This window comes from Malaclemys terrapin, chromosome 8 (genome assembly GCF_027887155.1).
Source record: "Malaclemys terrapin pileata isolate rMalTer1 chromosome 8, rMalTer1.hap1, whole genome shotgun sequence".
NCBI classification, from domain to species: domain Eukaryota; kingdom Metazoa; phylum Chordata; order Testudines; family Emydidae; genus Malaclemys; species Malaclemys terrapin.
Window position 1 is genome coordinate 106,911,360 of NC_071512.1, and position 13,475 is coordinate 106,924,834.

Below are 13,475 nucleotides of genomic sequence, written 5' to 3' on the forward strand. Positions count from 1 at the left end.
ATGTGCATTGCCAAAGAGCCACAGGAATATGTCAGCCGCCCCCCAGCAGCTCCCAGTGTCTCCCACCCGCCAGCAGCACCGCTGATCAGCACCTAACCCTCCATCCCTGCGCCTCCCGCCCGCCGCGATCAGCTGTTCCGTGGCGTGCAGGAGGCTTTGGGGGGGGGTGGAGCGAGGGCACGGCAGGCTCAGGGGAGGGGGTGGGAAGGGGTGGAGTGGGGCCAGGGCCTGTGGCAGAGCCAGGGGTTGAGCAGTGAGCACCCCCCGGCACATTGGAAAGTTGGCGCCTGTAGCTCCAGCCCCAGAGTCGGCGCCTAGACAAGGAGCCGCATATTAACCTCTGAAGAGCCGCATGTGGCTCCGGAGCCGCTAGGCGGCCACATCCCCACTACATACCCCCAGGGTATGGTGACACTCGGAGGTGGCATAATGGGAAGAGCAAAGCTCAGAAGCGGTTTGTGATGCTGAGCACAGGTGTGAGGGTAAACAAGTATCGCTTCAGAGGGGGAGGCAACGGCTTAGCCAGCGGAGGCCCCGCACCTAATGCTGAGACGAAGGTTGGGAAGGCTGGCTCAGGGCTGCTCTTGATCAAGTGACGTCCTTGCTGCCAGTCAGCGAAAGATCCCGTGAGAGCAGGACACCCTGCTCCTCGCCCCTGGGAGAGGGGTTCTGGGAATCTCCTCTTGCCAAGCCTTGCCCCTCTGTTTAGTTCACACCTGGGCACTGTCCCTGGCCACGCTATAGCAACTGGGCTCTCTTCCCCACAAGGGACTGCGGAGATTGCGCTCTGGGTGCCCACCCAGCTGGGATTTTAAATTCGGTTCCTTGTTGTAACTTGCAAGCTTAATCAAAGAATAGACAGAAGACTTGGCATCAGCTGAGACCTGGCCTTGATCCTTAAAATACAAGAGTGAGAGCCACCAGCAAGAAAGCATTCCGAGTGTTACCAGAAAACTAACCCCCACAATGGGGCCCCTGTGCATCAGTCAGCTATAACTCTGTATCCAGCACCACAACAAGTACAAGTCTCACCCACATCCCCACTACAAAACCAAACCCCACCAGGGGAATGGGATGATCCAGAGGGCTAGGGGACGGACTACAGCATCAGTCACTTCTTGACTGCCGCTCCAAATCCAGCCATGGGTGGTAAGGACCAGAGGTCACTACCGTCCGATGGCTGCTTGGGGACCGGTGTGAAATGAGCTGGTGGTTTCATAAGAGGCTAAGTGTCCACATCACAAAAACCACTCCCGCAATTGGCAGCGTTGCTGGCGTTTCCCGCAATGGTGGCCAAGGATTTCCTGGGCCGTGGAGGCAGAGGAAACAGTCTGCTTCTCGGCACTAACGCCACCTAGCACTTCTCGTCTGCAGATCTTCACGCGCTTTCCAGTGTCCACAGCCCCCTTTTACAGATGGGCAAACAGAGGCACAGGAGGTAAAGGGACTCGCCCAACATCACACAGTAAGTCTGTTGCAACCTAGCACGGTGCCCCCCTTAAATTCTCCTGCTCCCTTGTAGCCCATCTCAGCTTGTCCTGCAGTGTCACAGGGTGGGATCCTTGCTCCCCCATCTTACTCTGAGCTCCTTTTTCTTCCATCTTTGAGCACTGCTCGCTACCCAGACAATCCTGGTCACTTCCCTCACTAAGACATACGCCGGGGGGACGGGGGCTGACTAGTTTTAAAACAAAAGCTTCACAGCACTAACACATTTCACTGTTAAAGGAAACACTGGTCACCCTTCATAACAAATTGCGATGGATTGATTCAGGGATGGCAGAGGGGTCACAGCAGAGCCACTCGCCTCTCCCATCCATCACCATCACAGGCCCCTCTACTATCCTCGTCTCTGGAGAGACTCTCTTGCAGAAACGTTCTTCCTGCCCATGCACGTGCTAGGTTATTGCTCCCTGTGGAGAGTGAGGGAGCTCTGTGCATTAGCTCCGATGTGCCTCAGTTTGCCTGTCTGAGGTTATCCTGTTTGACAATAGGGATTTAAATGAAAGGAGGCCATTAGGAGGAAGCGAATCAATGACAAAGATGCGGCACAGTCCAGAGAATACCAAGGGTCACAGAGGAAACAATGAGGCAGGTATTAATTGGGAAATGTCCCCCGCCTGTCTAGCAAGGTTGATTCGTCCCAGACCCGACACTAGACTCAGCGGGGTTACTCAAACCTTGGAGACGCTGGCCTAGGGAAAAAGGGAGGGTTCAGTGGGCCGTCAGGAGCTGCTCCGCTAACTGCAGCCTAGGGAGACAAGTAACGGCTGAAGGGGACTTTCTAAAGCGTGCAATGAACGACTAAGGCTTACCTAAGGGGAAACAGGTGGACCGGCCTTGCCTCTGACTGCCCTGCACAAGGCTTTGTTCTGAAGAAGCGGTTTGAGTCCCTTTAATCAGCTGCTATCACAGGCTCCTGAAGGGAAAAAAAGGCTTGCAAGTGCAAACTCACTTGGGCCTGTCAGTTTGACAGCTGGTGACCAGGGGGCTGGAGCCCACAGAGCTAGCCCATGAGGGGTAGAAGAGGAAGGAAGCAAGGGGGTGCCCTCAAGGGGAACTAACAGGATCTAAAGTGCAGCCTCACCCTGTAACGGAGACCCTGCCCAAGTGGAGTTTTTAGAGCGGGAGTGCTAGCTTCGGGGGCCACATTCCTGCCCTCCAAGATAAGCTCTTCTGTCGAGGCTGGGCTGTAAACGCAGGCTCTCTTAGATCACAGGCCTTCCACCTCACTTGCAGAGCTGGCAAGGGGAGCTAGCACTGCCCGTTCCACCTTAACTCCTGTGCACACCACGGTTCTATGCATCTCTCGCCTCAGGACAGCGATGAGACAGCATGGGAGGGAGTTGGAGCTGTGACAATCCAAGCTTTATGCATTGCTGCTGCCCAGACGCCTAGTGGAGACGTCTATCCTGGGAGCAAAACAAACAAAGCAACCCCAGCACAGCCCAAGGTGGCGGGGAGAACAAGCTGGCTTCATGGACCAAAATACTCTACACATTTATTTTTAAAATCAAGCCCAATGCTGCCGAAGGAAGCGGATTTCCAAAGGCAGCGAAGAAAGACACTATTGAAAGAAGCGAACACAGGCCAAATCCTCGCTCTCTCGGCAGAGAATGAACGGACGAGTTATAACAAATGGCTCGCAGCAGCCGGAACATTTCCAGAGGGATCCTCCCAAGTCCCTTGGTTTTTTTAACAAAAGAAAGAGGTCTTTAAATGGAATGCAAGTCTCTAGCACTTTAAATACCGATCACCAGGCAGACTTTGCCAGAGTTCTAGCTTGACTGCAGTAATGGGACCGGATAGGTACGAGTGTTAGCAATGTTGGAAGTCCTTGGATAGGCATGCGGGCTGTTGCCCCAGCCATTTTTAGAAGTGCCATGTAGCCCTGCTCAGCTTGGTCTAGGGGAACAAATTCAAAAGTGACAGAAGCTTCCAGGGCCTGGTCTACACAAACTTTGTATTGGTTCAACTATGTCAGTTAGGGGGGACTTAACTGACATACGTAAACCAGTACAAGCCCTAATGTGGACACAGTTACGGGGCCTTGCACCAGTAGTTTATTCTCCTTTCCATACAGGCACTTTTATACCAGTATAATTTTGCTCATACTAAAGCTTGTACCAATATAGTTGGAGCACTAAAACTCTTGTGACTAGACAAGACAGAGTCTCGTTGGAAGTCAGGAGCCTGCGGAACTTCTGCAAATGGGCATTAAGGACTTTAGAAAGTTTTACCCCTAACGGCAGCACTTAGCACCTGCCAAAGCCTCACCTGCACTAGAGATCCCAACATTGCAAGTGCTGGTGGAGCTGCAGCAGGGTGACTACGGCTGGCAATTTTTAGAAAGTTTCCTTGGTGGAAACGGGGTCACAGAGGCAAAGAGGGTCAAAGGATGTTCCAAAAATCCTGAGTTCTAGATGACTCTCTCTCTCACACACACACACACACACACACACACACACACACACACTCTCACTCTCTCTCTCTCTGAAACCTACATGAAAAGAACATGAACGCTGCAAAGCCAAGAACTTCAATGTTAGGCAAAGTCAGAATTAAGGCTGCTCATGCAACTTTAATCCAGCTTCCTTGTGCAGCTGCATTACGACACAATCTTCAATTACATGATCAGATGATATTTTTTCCACAGGACCTCTGCCTCATTCAGGGCAAAGGACGGATGGTACAAAAATCAATGAACAGCTATTCAATATTGTTTTCTCCATATTGTTCAATGTATTGCCCTGGGCCTTATTTACTACACACTATTCAAACCCGGCTCTGAAGACAATGTTATTCATTGCCTCGCGGGCTCTTCTGTGGTGCCCATCAGTAGGGTATCTGAGTGCTTCACACACTGCAATTACTTTTCCCAGCCCCTGTGAGATGAGGAAATGCGATTATCCCCATTGGAGAGATTACTCAAAAAAATATCCATTAATTGAGATGCCTAGCATGATATAGCACTTTGTGTGTTCAAAGCACAGCTCCCACTAACTGCAACTGCAACGTCCTTCTTCAAATCAGATCCCAGGGTCTCAAGTCAGTTACCCAGAAAATGAGGAACACACAGTTAGTGACCTCCTGTGAAAAGTTTGGTTTAAGGTGATCTGACTAGCATCCCATAGGCACACTGTGACAGAGGCAGAGACAGAATCCAATTCTCCAGGGCAGCATCCTTTCTCTTCCTGCATCCCCTGCCGCAGCACTACAGACCTTCCACAACCGATGAGGCAGGGATCCTCTAAACAACAGCCTCCTTTGCGCACAACCCTGCTGCACCCCAGAGCAGGTCTATTCTGTGCAATGAATGAGGCAGAGGTCCCATGGAAAAAATCATAGAATATGAGGGTTGGAAGGGACCTCAGAAGGTCATCTAGTCTAACCCCCTGCTCAAAGCAGGACCAATCCCCAGACAGATTTTTACCCCAGTTCCCTAAATAGCCCCCTCAAGGATTGAACTCATAACCCTGGGTTTAGGAGGCCAATGCTCAAACCACTGAGCCAACCCTACAATTGTGTAGTTAAAGAATGGATCCTAAAGCATACACACAAGAGGACTGAATTATGGTTGCATGGGCAACTAAATAAGCAATACTGCCAAAGGGGGTTGTTAGTAATATAACCAAGCCTACACTAGGGGTTTTGCAAGGACAGCTGTGTCGGTTCCTCAGGTGGTGATATTTTTTCCCATTCCCAGCTATGCCAGCAACACGTTTATGTGTAGACCGGGCCCGACTTTCAAGCTCGCACGGGAAATCAGTGGCAGAGCAAGAACTGAACAGTTTCCCCCAAATCCAAGACTAGTGCCTTCACGGCTAGAATGTCCTTTATCTCATTCACAAGCTGTCTAAAAATCCTGCCTGACGTAATGATAAACCTTCCTGTCCAGGTCATAAGCTGACCAATGGCTAACTGAGAAAGCAGCTAGTAGGAAAAAAGCCCCCTGTACAGGCAGGTTATTCACAGCTGTCCACTACAGGGTGTGTTGCCGTTCCTCTGAAGCAACTGGAACTGGCAACTGTCAGACAAGATACTGGTCTAGATGGCCACCGTCCGAAACCCATATGACAATTCCTAGGACTGTGACAGGAGCTTGGTATCTTACCATAGCCAAAATACAGACACACTACTCTGATGTGGTTACAGCCGATACGGGTTAATGCATGCACACAGGATTTTTTCCCAGTACAACTCTGCATTGGCCACACACCCACCACACTGTGTAATTGTGCTGGTGCATTCTGGGAAAACACAGGCAGCTCTCCTTTACTGCCTCAACTGCTGGGGCCAAGGGCTGAGGCAAGCGGGTGTCTCCCACGGTGGACTCTTTTCAGGTTGTCTCCCTGCACAGAGAGCTAGGACTGTCTCACCTCACTACCCAGGCACTGCTAGAAGGCCGAATCCGTACAGCAGCAGAGCTGTGAGAACCAGGATGCAGCCTGAGTGTTGTGCTAGGAGTGTGGAGGCAGGTGTTAACATGGATCATGTGTTAAGTCAACCAAATTACACACTCAGCTAGGTCTGCACTGCACAATTAATCTGCAGCCTGATCCAAGCATCCGAAGAAGTGGGCTGTAGTCCACGAAAGCTTATGCTCTAATAAATTTGTTATTCTCTAAGGTGCCACAAGTACTCCTGTTCTTCTTTAGGCCGGGAGTGAATATTCCCACTGCAAAGCCACAGCCATGTTACTATGTCCTTCCGTCTCTGCGCCTGCCCATGTGTGTCTGGGGGCACTGCAGTGAGGACCAACAAGAAGAATTCCGCACATCTAGGGTAAAGAAGGCTTAACTGAACATGGCAGTTTCTACAGGCAAGTTTCTGATAGCCCTGCAATTCTACAGTAAGTGAAAAGTAAAGGGGGGGGGGGGGGGAGTTTTTCTCCCCCAGACAACTGCTTACACATCATGCAAGGCACAACCCAGTGTCATCCTCAGTAGATTTCTCCTCCCCAGGAGCCTAGATTCTGAGCGACCCCGCATCAGCCACGGCGCACAAGCCGTTTGGCAGGGGCATGGGATGCACAAGTCATATTCGGGGCAGGGGTAAGTAACAAACAGCTTTTCACTGGGTCCAGTGTGAGGTAGAAGAAAGGTGTGACATCCCTTCTGGCAGCAGATCCCATGAGACAAGCTTCTCCTCTGACAAACGGAGCAGGGGGTTGAGGGCCCTTGGCACCAGTCAGGGATCAGCCCCTTGAAGTAAAGTTGGGCCCAAGCTGCAAAGAAGTTTGGATCCTAACCAGAACTTCCCCAAAGTTCAAGAGATTTGCCTCCTGGATTCTGGCTAAGGATCCAAGAACATAGAAACTGCCACATTAGAACAGACACAGGGGCAAAGTAGCCGAGTCTCCAACAGTGGCCAAAAGCAAATAATCAAAAGAATGAAGAATGCCACATACTGTACCTGGCTGTAGCCCAGAAGTGGAGATTTTTCTGATCTCCAGCTGATCACCCACTTATACCTTGAAACAGGTTACCAGGGGGGGTAGGGAAGAAAGAAGCCTCATGTGATGGGGTATCTACCCCACACTAAAAAGAACAAGAGTATTTGTGGCACCTTAAAGACTAACAAATTTATTTGAGCATAAGCTTTCATGGGCTACAGCCCACTTCATCAGATGCATAGAATGGAACATATAGTGAGGAGATATATATACATACAGAGAACATGAAAAGGTGGGAGTTGCCCAACCAACTCTAAGAGGCTTTAATTAATTAAGATGAGCTGAGCCATTACACACATTGAATCTATTTCCCCATGTTAAGTATCCTCACAGCTTCTTGTCAAACTGTCTGAAATGGGCCATCTTGATTATCACTACAAAAGTTCTTTTCTCCTGCTGACAACAGTTCATCTTAATTAAGAGTTGGTTGGCCAACTCCCACCTTTTCATGTTCTCTGTATGTGTATATATATCTCCTCACTATATGTTCCATTCTATGCATCTGAAGAAGTGGGCTGTAGTCCACGAAAGCTTATGCTCTAATAAATGTGTTAGTTTCTAAGGTGCCACAAGTACTCCTCTTCTTGTTGCGGATACAGACTAACACGGCTGCTACTCGGATACCCCACACTGGCACTAAAAGGGTTAAACTGGAGCTAGCGAGCTTAATGAAGGCACCAGGGCTGGGAAGGCCCATCTGAAGACAAGGCCCAGCTGCAGGAGGAGGTGGGTGATGAGCATAAAGGGAAGAAGCCCAGAGGGGAAAGGATCCTATAGTCTCTCTCTGGTGGCTGGAGATTGAAGGAAGGGCCTGGTGGGTGGCAGATGTACAGAAGCCCAGGAGGGGATTCTGGGGAAGGCCACAGTAGGAAGAAGTCAAGGGAGGCAGCAGAAGCAGATCTCAGCTGTTGGCTGCAGGGTCCCTGGACTGGAACTCAGGGGAGAGGAAGGGCCTGGGTTCCCCTGCTGACTACTGGGAAAGATGGTGCAGAAACACCCTGATGGGGGGGAAAGAGAGAGAAGCACTATTGAATTAGGAGATGGGCTTCAGGAAGAAAGCCCTGGGAGGTGATGCGCAGCACCAGGCCAGGAGACCAACCATGCAGAATAGAGCCCTGAAGAGTCTGCTAAGGAGTGAGCCCTGCTAAGGGTGAGGAGTTATGTCTGAGTCCCGTTTATTGGCCCAGAAGAGAGAGGTCAAAATCTGACCTGGCTGGAGGGCTGGCATGAGAAGAGGCTGACCGCTACAGGGCCATAGCAGCTGTCAGTGGGGTGCACTAGATTGGGGAGAGGCTGCTATGTCATGCCCAGCCATGGGGGTGAGGCTCCAGGGATGAGTCAACCCATCCATACCCTCCTTTAGGGTTATGTGCTAAATACTCCACCCGTCATTTCAGCACAATTGCTTAGGGCCAGCTCCAAAGCCCACTGACGTCAATGGAAGACTTTCCCCTGACTTCACTGAGCTGAGGATCAGGCCCTCAGACTCCTCCATCTCTGCCACTTCTTCTTTCCGAAGGCCCCAGACACCTAACCCTTCCCCCTAATCCATAGCTCCCACTCACAGGGAGCCCCTAGCACGAGCGCTACTGATTACTATCGCACACAGGCAAGGCTCTGATGGCAATTAAGGTTCCCTAAATGCTTAGATCAAAAAGACAAGGACAAATCCCACTACTGAAATAGTGCTTTACAAAATTAGTCTCCCTTCTGGAATATGGAAACATTCCCCTAACTCTTAAGTAGTCTCACTGATATGGGGTCAATTTATGCTGTAGCATGTGACTTTTAACAGTGATTGTTCATTACCGTGAGTTTTGTGAGTACCTGGTATAAACTACAAGAGTGAAAGACTGCTCTCTAATACTCATACAAATCGAGCACTTTTTTAAAGTTAGCGTTCCTGTTTTTATCCCCTAGGCATAAGAGCTACATACAACCCTGAGCGAAGAACGCTGATCGCTTTTCCAACGTGTCGGGTTTACTTCACCCCAACTCTGTGCTGGTAAATGGTGGCTTTGGTATCTCATGGCATCCCAGCAAGCAGAGACAGGTACTTAAATTACTGTTAATTGTTTTGGCCCTTCTACAGAACCTTCAAAGCACTTTGTGACGGTGAATGACTCAGCCCTGTAAAGTCACTGCTTCCCACCCCCAAGATAGGTCCCGCTGGACCTACACAGAACTCAGGTCTCCTAACCCTGCAACCTGCAAGAGCAACCCCCTTCCAATGCACTGAAGTGTTCTGGGAGGCATTCAGCATCAAATACTGAAGGGTTTCCTAGCTTTGTTGAGCCCCTTTAAACAATGTATTTGTACTTTACTGTAGCACTTAAAAGTCTGATCCATGGACCAGGACACCGCTGTGCTAGGAGCTGTACAAACACAGAACAAACAGCCCCCGCCCTAAGGAGCGCACAATCTAAGAATAAGCAACCGGGTGTACAAGGAAACAATCCGAGGGCATTGATCAGCACCATGAGCAACAGTGTCCTGTTCGGCACTCACTGCTGTATGTTGTAAGAAGTACAAGAGGCAGGGGTGAGCACCCTGAGGCAGAAGGCAATAGCGGCAAAATCTATAGCGTGAAGATCAATGACTGGGCCCCAGAAGGATCTGGATCAGTGGTTTCCAAACTGGGGTCCGCGTACCCCTAGCAGTACACAAGCTCTTGGGGAGTACATGAGAAAAATCCTGTAATGACAGACAACGCATTTCATTTAGGAAGACTTGGCAATCTAATCACAGGGTCACAACAATACACCTATCTCAGATGGGGGTACGTGGTAGACTATGTTGTTTGGAAAGGGGAACAGAGCCCAAAAACTTTGAAAACCACTGATCTAGATGAATCCCACCTGTCTACTCAAAGGACGGCAGAGCCATGTCAGAGGTGGAGAGACATTAACAGCGGGTCCTGACTGGGCCAACTTCCCAGCTGGAGCTCGGGTGAACAGCACCGGCAAGGGAGTTTATCCCTGGTGGCGTTCACCAGATGACCCGCGTTTCTCCTCCACACCTGCGTTGCGGGATGGGATCGGACCCAGGCAATGGGAGAGCCAGCCCCAGGCACTCTGCTCTGGCACCAAGCGCACCCATCACTAGAGGGGAAGACCAGCTCCTGCCCTGCCTGGTGCAGACCTCGGGTGCCAGCCAGGCACCCACCCAGCTGTGCAGAGGGTGGCGGGGCTGCAGTGCCTGGAGCTGGGGCAGTGCTTAGGGCTTCAAGCAACAGAGGTGGTGAGAGCACCATGCACCAGCCCCACACCCCAGCAAGCCCCCTGGGGGCCATGCGGAGTTACTACCATGGGGCGGGGTGCCCCCCCGGGTATGGGCAGAGAGGGGGCGGAGGAGCTGGGCGGGTCCCCCTGGGGTATGGGTGGGGGGGAGCTGACTGGATGCCCCCCTGGGCATGGGTGGAAAGGGGGAGAGCTGGCTGGGTGCCCCCCCCCGGGACACGGGCGGAGGGGGGCTGGCTGGGTGCCCCCCCCCCGGGACACGGGCGGAGGGGGGCTGGCTGGGTGCCCCCCCCCGGGACACGGGCGGAGGGGGGGAGCTGGCTGGGTGCCGGCACGGGCGGAGGGGGGCTGGCTGGGTGCCCCCCCGGGCACGGGCGGAGGGGGGCTGGCTGTGTGCTCCCCCCGGGCACGGGCGGAGGGGGGGGCTGGCTGGGTGCCCCCCCTGGGCACGGGCAGAGGGGGGGGCTGGCTGGGTGCCCCCCCCGGGACACGGGCGGAGGGGGGAGCTGGCTGGGTGCCCCCCCGGGCACGGGCAGAGGCAGGGGGCTGGCTGGGTGCCCCCCCGGGCACGGGCGGAGGGGGGCTGGGTGCCCCCCCCGGGACACGGGCGGAGGGGGGCTGGCTGGGTGCCCCCCCCGGACACGGGCGGAGGGGGGCTGGCTGGGTGCCCCCCCCGGGCACGGGCGGAGGGGGGGGCTGGCTGGGTGCCCCCCCCGGGCACGGGCGGAGGGGGGGGCTGGCTGGGTGCCCCCCCCGGGACACGGGCGGAGGGGAGCTGGCTGTGTGCCCCCCCCGGGCACGGGCGGAGGGGGGGGGCTGGCTGTGTGCCCCCCCCGGGCACGGGCGGAGGGGGGGGCTGGCTGGGTGCCCCCCCCGGGACACGGGCGGAGGGGGGAGCTGGCTGGGTGCCCCCCCGGGCACGGGCGGAGGGGGGGGCTGGCTGGGTCCCTCCCGGGCACGGGCAGAGGCAGGGGGCTGGCTGGGTGCCCCCCCGGACACGGGCGGAGGGGGGCTGGCTGGGTGCCCCCCCGGGCACGGGCAGAGGCAGGGGGCTGGCTGGGTGCCCCCCCGGGCACGGGCGGAGGGGGGCTGGGTGCCCCCCCCGGGACACGGGCGGAGGGGGGCTGGCTGGGTGCCCCCCCCGGGCACGGGCGGAGGGGGGGGCTGGCTGTGTGCCCCCCCCGGGCACGGGCGGAGGGGGGGGGCTGGCTGGGTGCCCCCCCTGGGACACGGGCGGAGGGGGGGAGCTGGCTGGGTGCCGGCACGGGCGGAGGGGGGCTGGCTGGGAGCCCCCCCGGACACGGGCGGAGGGGGGCTGGCTGTGTGCTCCCCCTGGGCACGGGCGGAGGGGGGGGGCTGGCTGGGTGCCCCCCCTGGGCACGGGCGGAGGGGGGAGCTGGCTGGGTGCCCCCCCCGGGACACGGGCGGAGGGGGGAGCTGGCTGGGTGCCCCCCCCGGGACACGGGCGGAGGGGGGAGCTGGCTGGGTGCCCCCCCCGGGACACGGGCGGAGGGGGGGGGCTGGCTGTGTGCCCCCCCCGGGCACGGGCGGAGGGGGGGGCTGGCTGGGTGCCCCCCCCGGGACACGGGCGGAGGGGGGAGCTGGCTGGGTGCCCCCCCGGGCACGGGCGGAGGGGGGGCTGGCTGGGTGCCCCCCCGGACACGGGCGGAGGGGGGGCTGGCTGGGTCCCCCCCGGGCACGGGCAGAGGCAGGGGGCTGGCTGGGTCCCCCCCGGGCACGGGCAGAGGCAGGGGGCTGGCTGGGTGCCCCCCCGGACACGGGCGGAGGGGGGCTGGCTGGGTGCCCCCCCGGACACGGGCAGAGGCAGGGGGCTGGCTGGGTGCCCCCCCGGGCACGGGCAGAGGCAGGGGGCTGGCTGGGTGCCCCCCCGGGCACGGGCAGAGGCAGGGGGCTGGCTGGGTGCCCCCCCGGGCACGGGCAGAGGCAGGGGGCTGGCTGGGTGCCCCCCCGGACACGGGCGATGGGGGGCTGGCTGGGTGCCCCCCCGGACACGGGCGGAGGGGGGGCTGGCTGGGTGCCCCCCCGGGCACGGGCGGAGGGGGGGGGCTGGCTGGGTGCCCCCCCGGACACGGGCGGAGGGGGGGGGCTGGCTGGGTGCCCCCCCGGGCACGGGCGGAGGGGGGAGCTGGCTGGGTGGCCCCCCCGGGCACGGGCGGAGGGGGGGGGCTGGCTGGGTGCCCCCCCGGACACGGGCGGAGGGGGGGGGGTGGCTGGGTGCCCCCGCCGGGGCGGGCAGAGGCAGGGGGCTGGCTGGGTGCCCCCCCGGACACGGGCGATGGGGGGCTGGCTGGGTGCCCCCCCGGACACGGGCGGAGGGGGGGCTGGCTGGGTGCCCCCCCGGGCACGGGCGGAGGGGGGGGCTGGCTGGGTGCCCCCCCGGACACGGGCGGAGGGGGGGCTGGCTGGGTGCCCCCCCGGACACGGGCGGAGGGGGGGCTGGCTGGGTGCCCCCCCGGGCACGGGCGGAGGGGGGGGCTGGCTGGGTGCCCCCCCGGACACGGGCGGAGGGGGGCTGGCTGGGTGCCCCCCCGGACACGGGCGGAGGGGGGGCTGGCTGGGTGCCCCCCCGGACACGGGCGGGGGGCCGGGGCCGGCGGTACCTGGCAGCAGCACCCCGCAGAGGAGGCAGGCGGCGGCGGCGAGGCGGAGCAGGGCGCGGCCGGGCCCCTCCATGCCGGGCTGGGGGGCGGCGCGGGGGGATAAGGACCCGGGCGGGGGTCGCGGGGGGCCCGGAGCCGTCGCGTCTCGGTGCCCGGCGCTGAGTCAGGGGCGGGCGGCTGCTGCCACGTGGTTCCTTCCCCCACACACTGGGCGTGTCCCCCCCCCCCCCGGCCGCGCCGCCCCACCCCCCGGGCCGCCCCTCCCACCGTGCTCCCCGCCCCCCCCCCCCGCTTCCCACCCCCTGACTGCCCCCTCCCCCGGGACCCCCGTCCCCTCCTCCGGGCCGCCTCCCCATCCCCATGCCCCCCCGTGCTACCGGCCCATCTAACCCCCCTGCTCCCCACCCCCTGACTGTGCCCTGGGACCCCTGCCCCCTACTGCGCCCACCAGACCCTCAGTGGATCAGCCCCATCCCTGTCCATCCCCTGTGCTCCCCTCCCCTATGCCCAGACTCCCCCCCCCCCGACTCCCCTTCCCCTGTGCTCCAGGGAACCCCACCCCCTACCTGCCCACTATGCTCCCCTCCCTCTGCCCGCACCCCCGGGACCCTGTGTCCCGTGCTCCCCTCCCCATGTCCCCCCCACTGTGCTCCCTCCCCT

The 13,475-nt window shown here is 58.3% G+C and overlaps 1 protein-coding gene across 1 annotated transcript in view; it reads right to left on the reverse strand.

The window, feature by feature from the left end:
* The window catches only part of LOC128841843 (putative protein TPRXL), a 33,858-nt gene extending 20,873 nt beyond the window's left edge, over positions 1-12,985 (reverse strand). Inside the window, exon 1 of the mRNA XM_054037315.1 lies at positions 12,816-12,985. Coding sequence (XP_053893290.1) covers positions 12,816-12,888 — 73 coding nt within the window. The 5' untranslated portion in view covers positions 12,889-12,985. The remainder of the gene's footprint in view (positions 1-12,815) is intronic.
* Between the last annotated feature and the right edge of the window lie 490 nt (positions 12,986-13,475).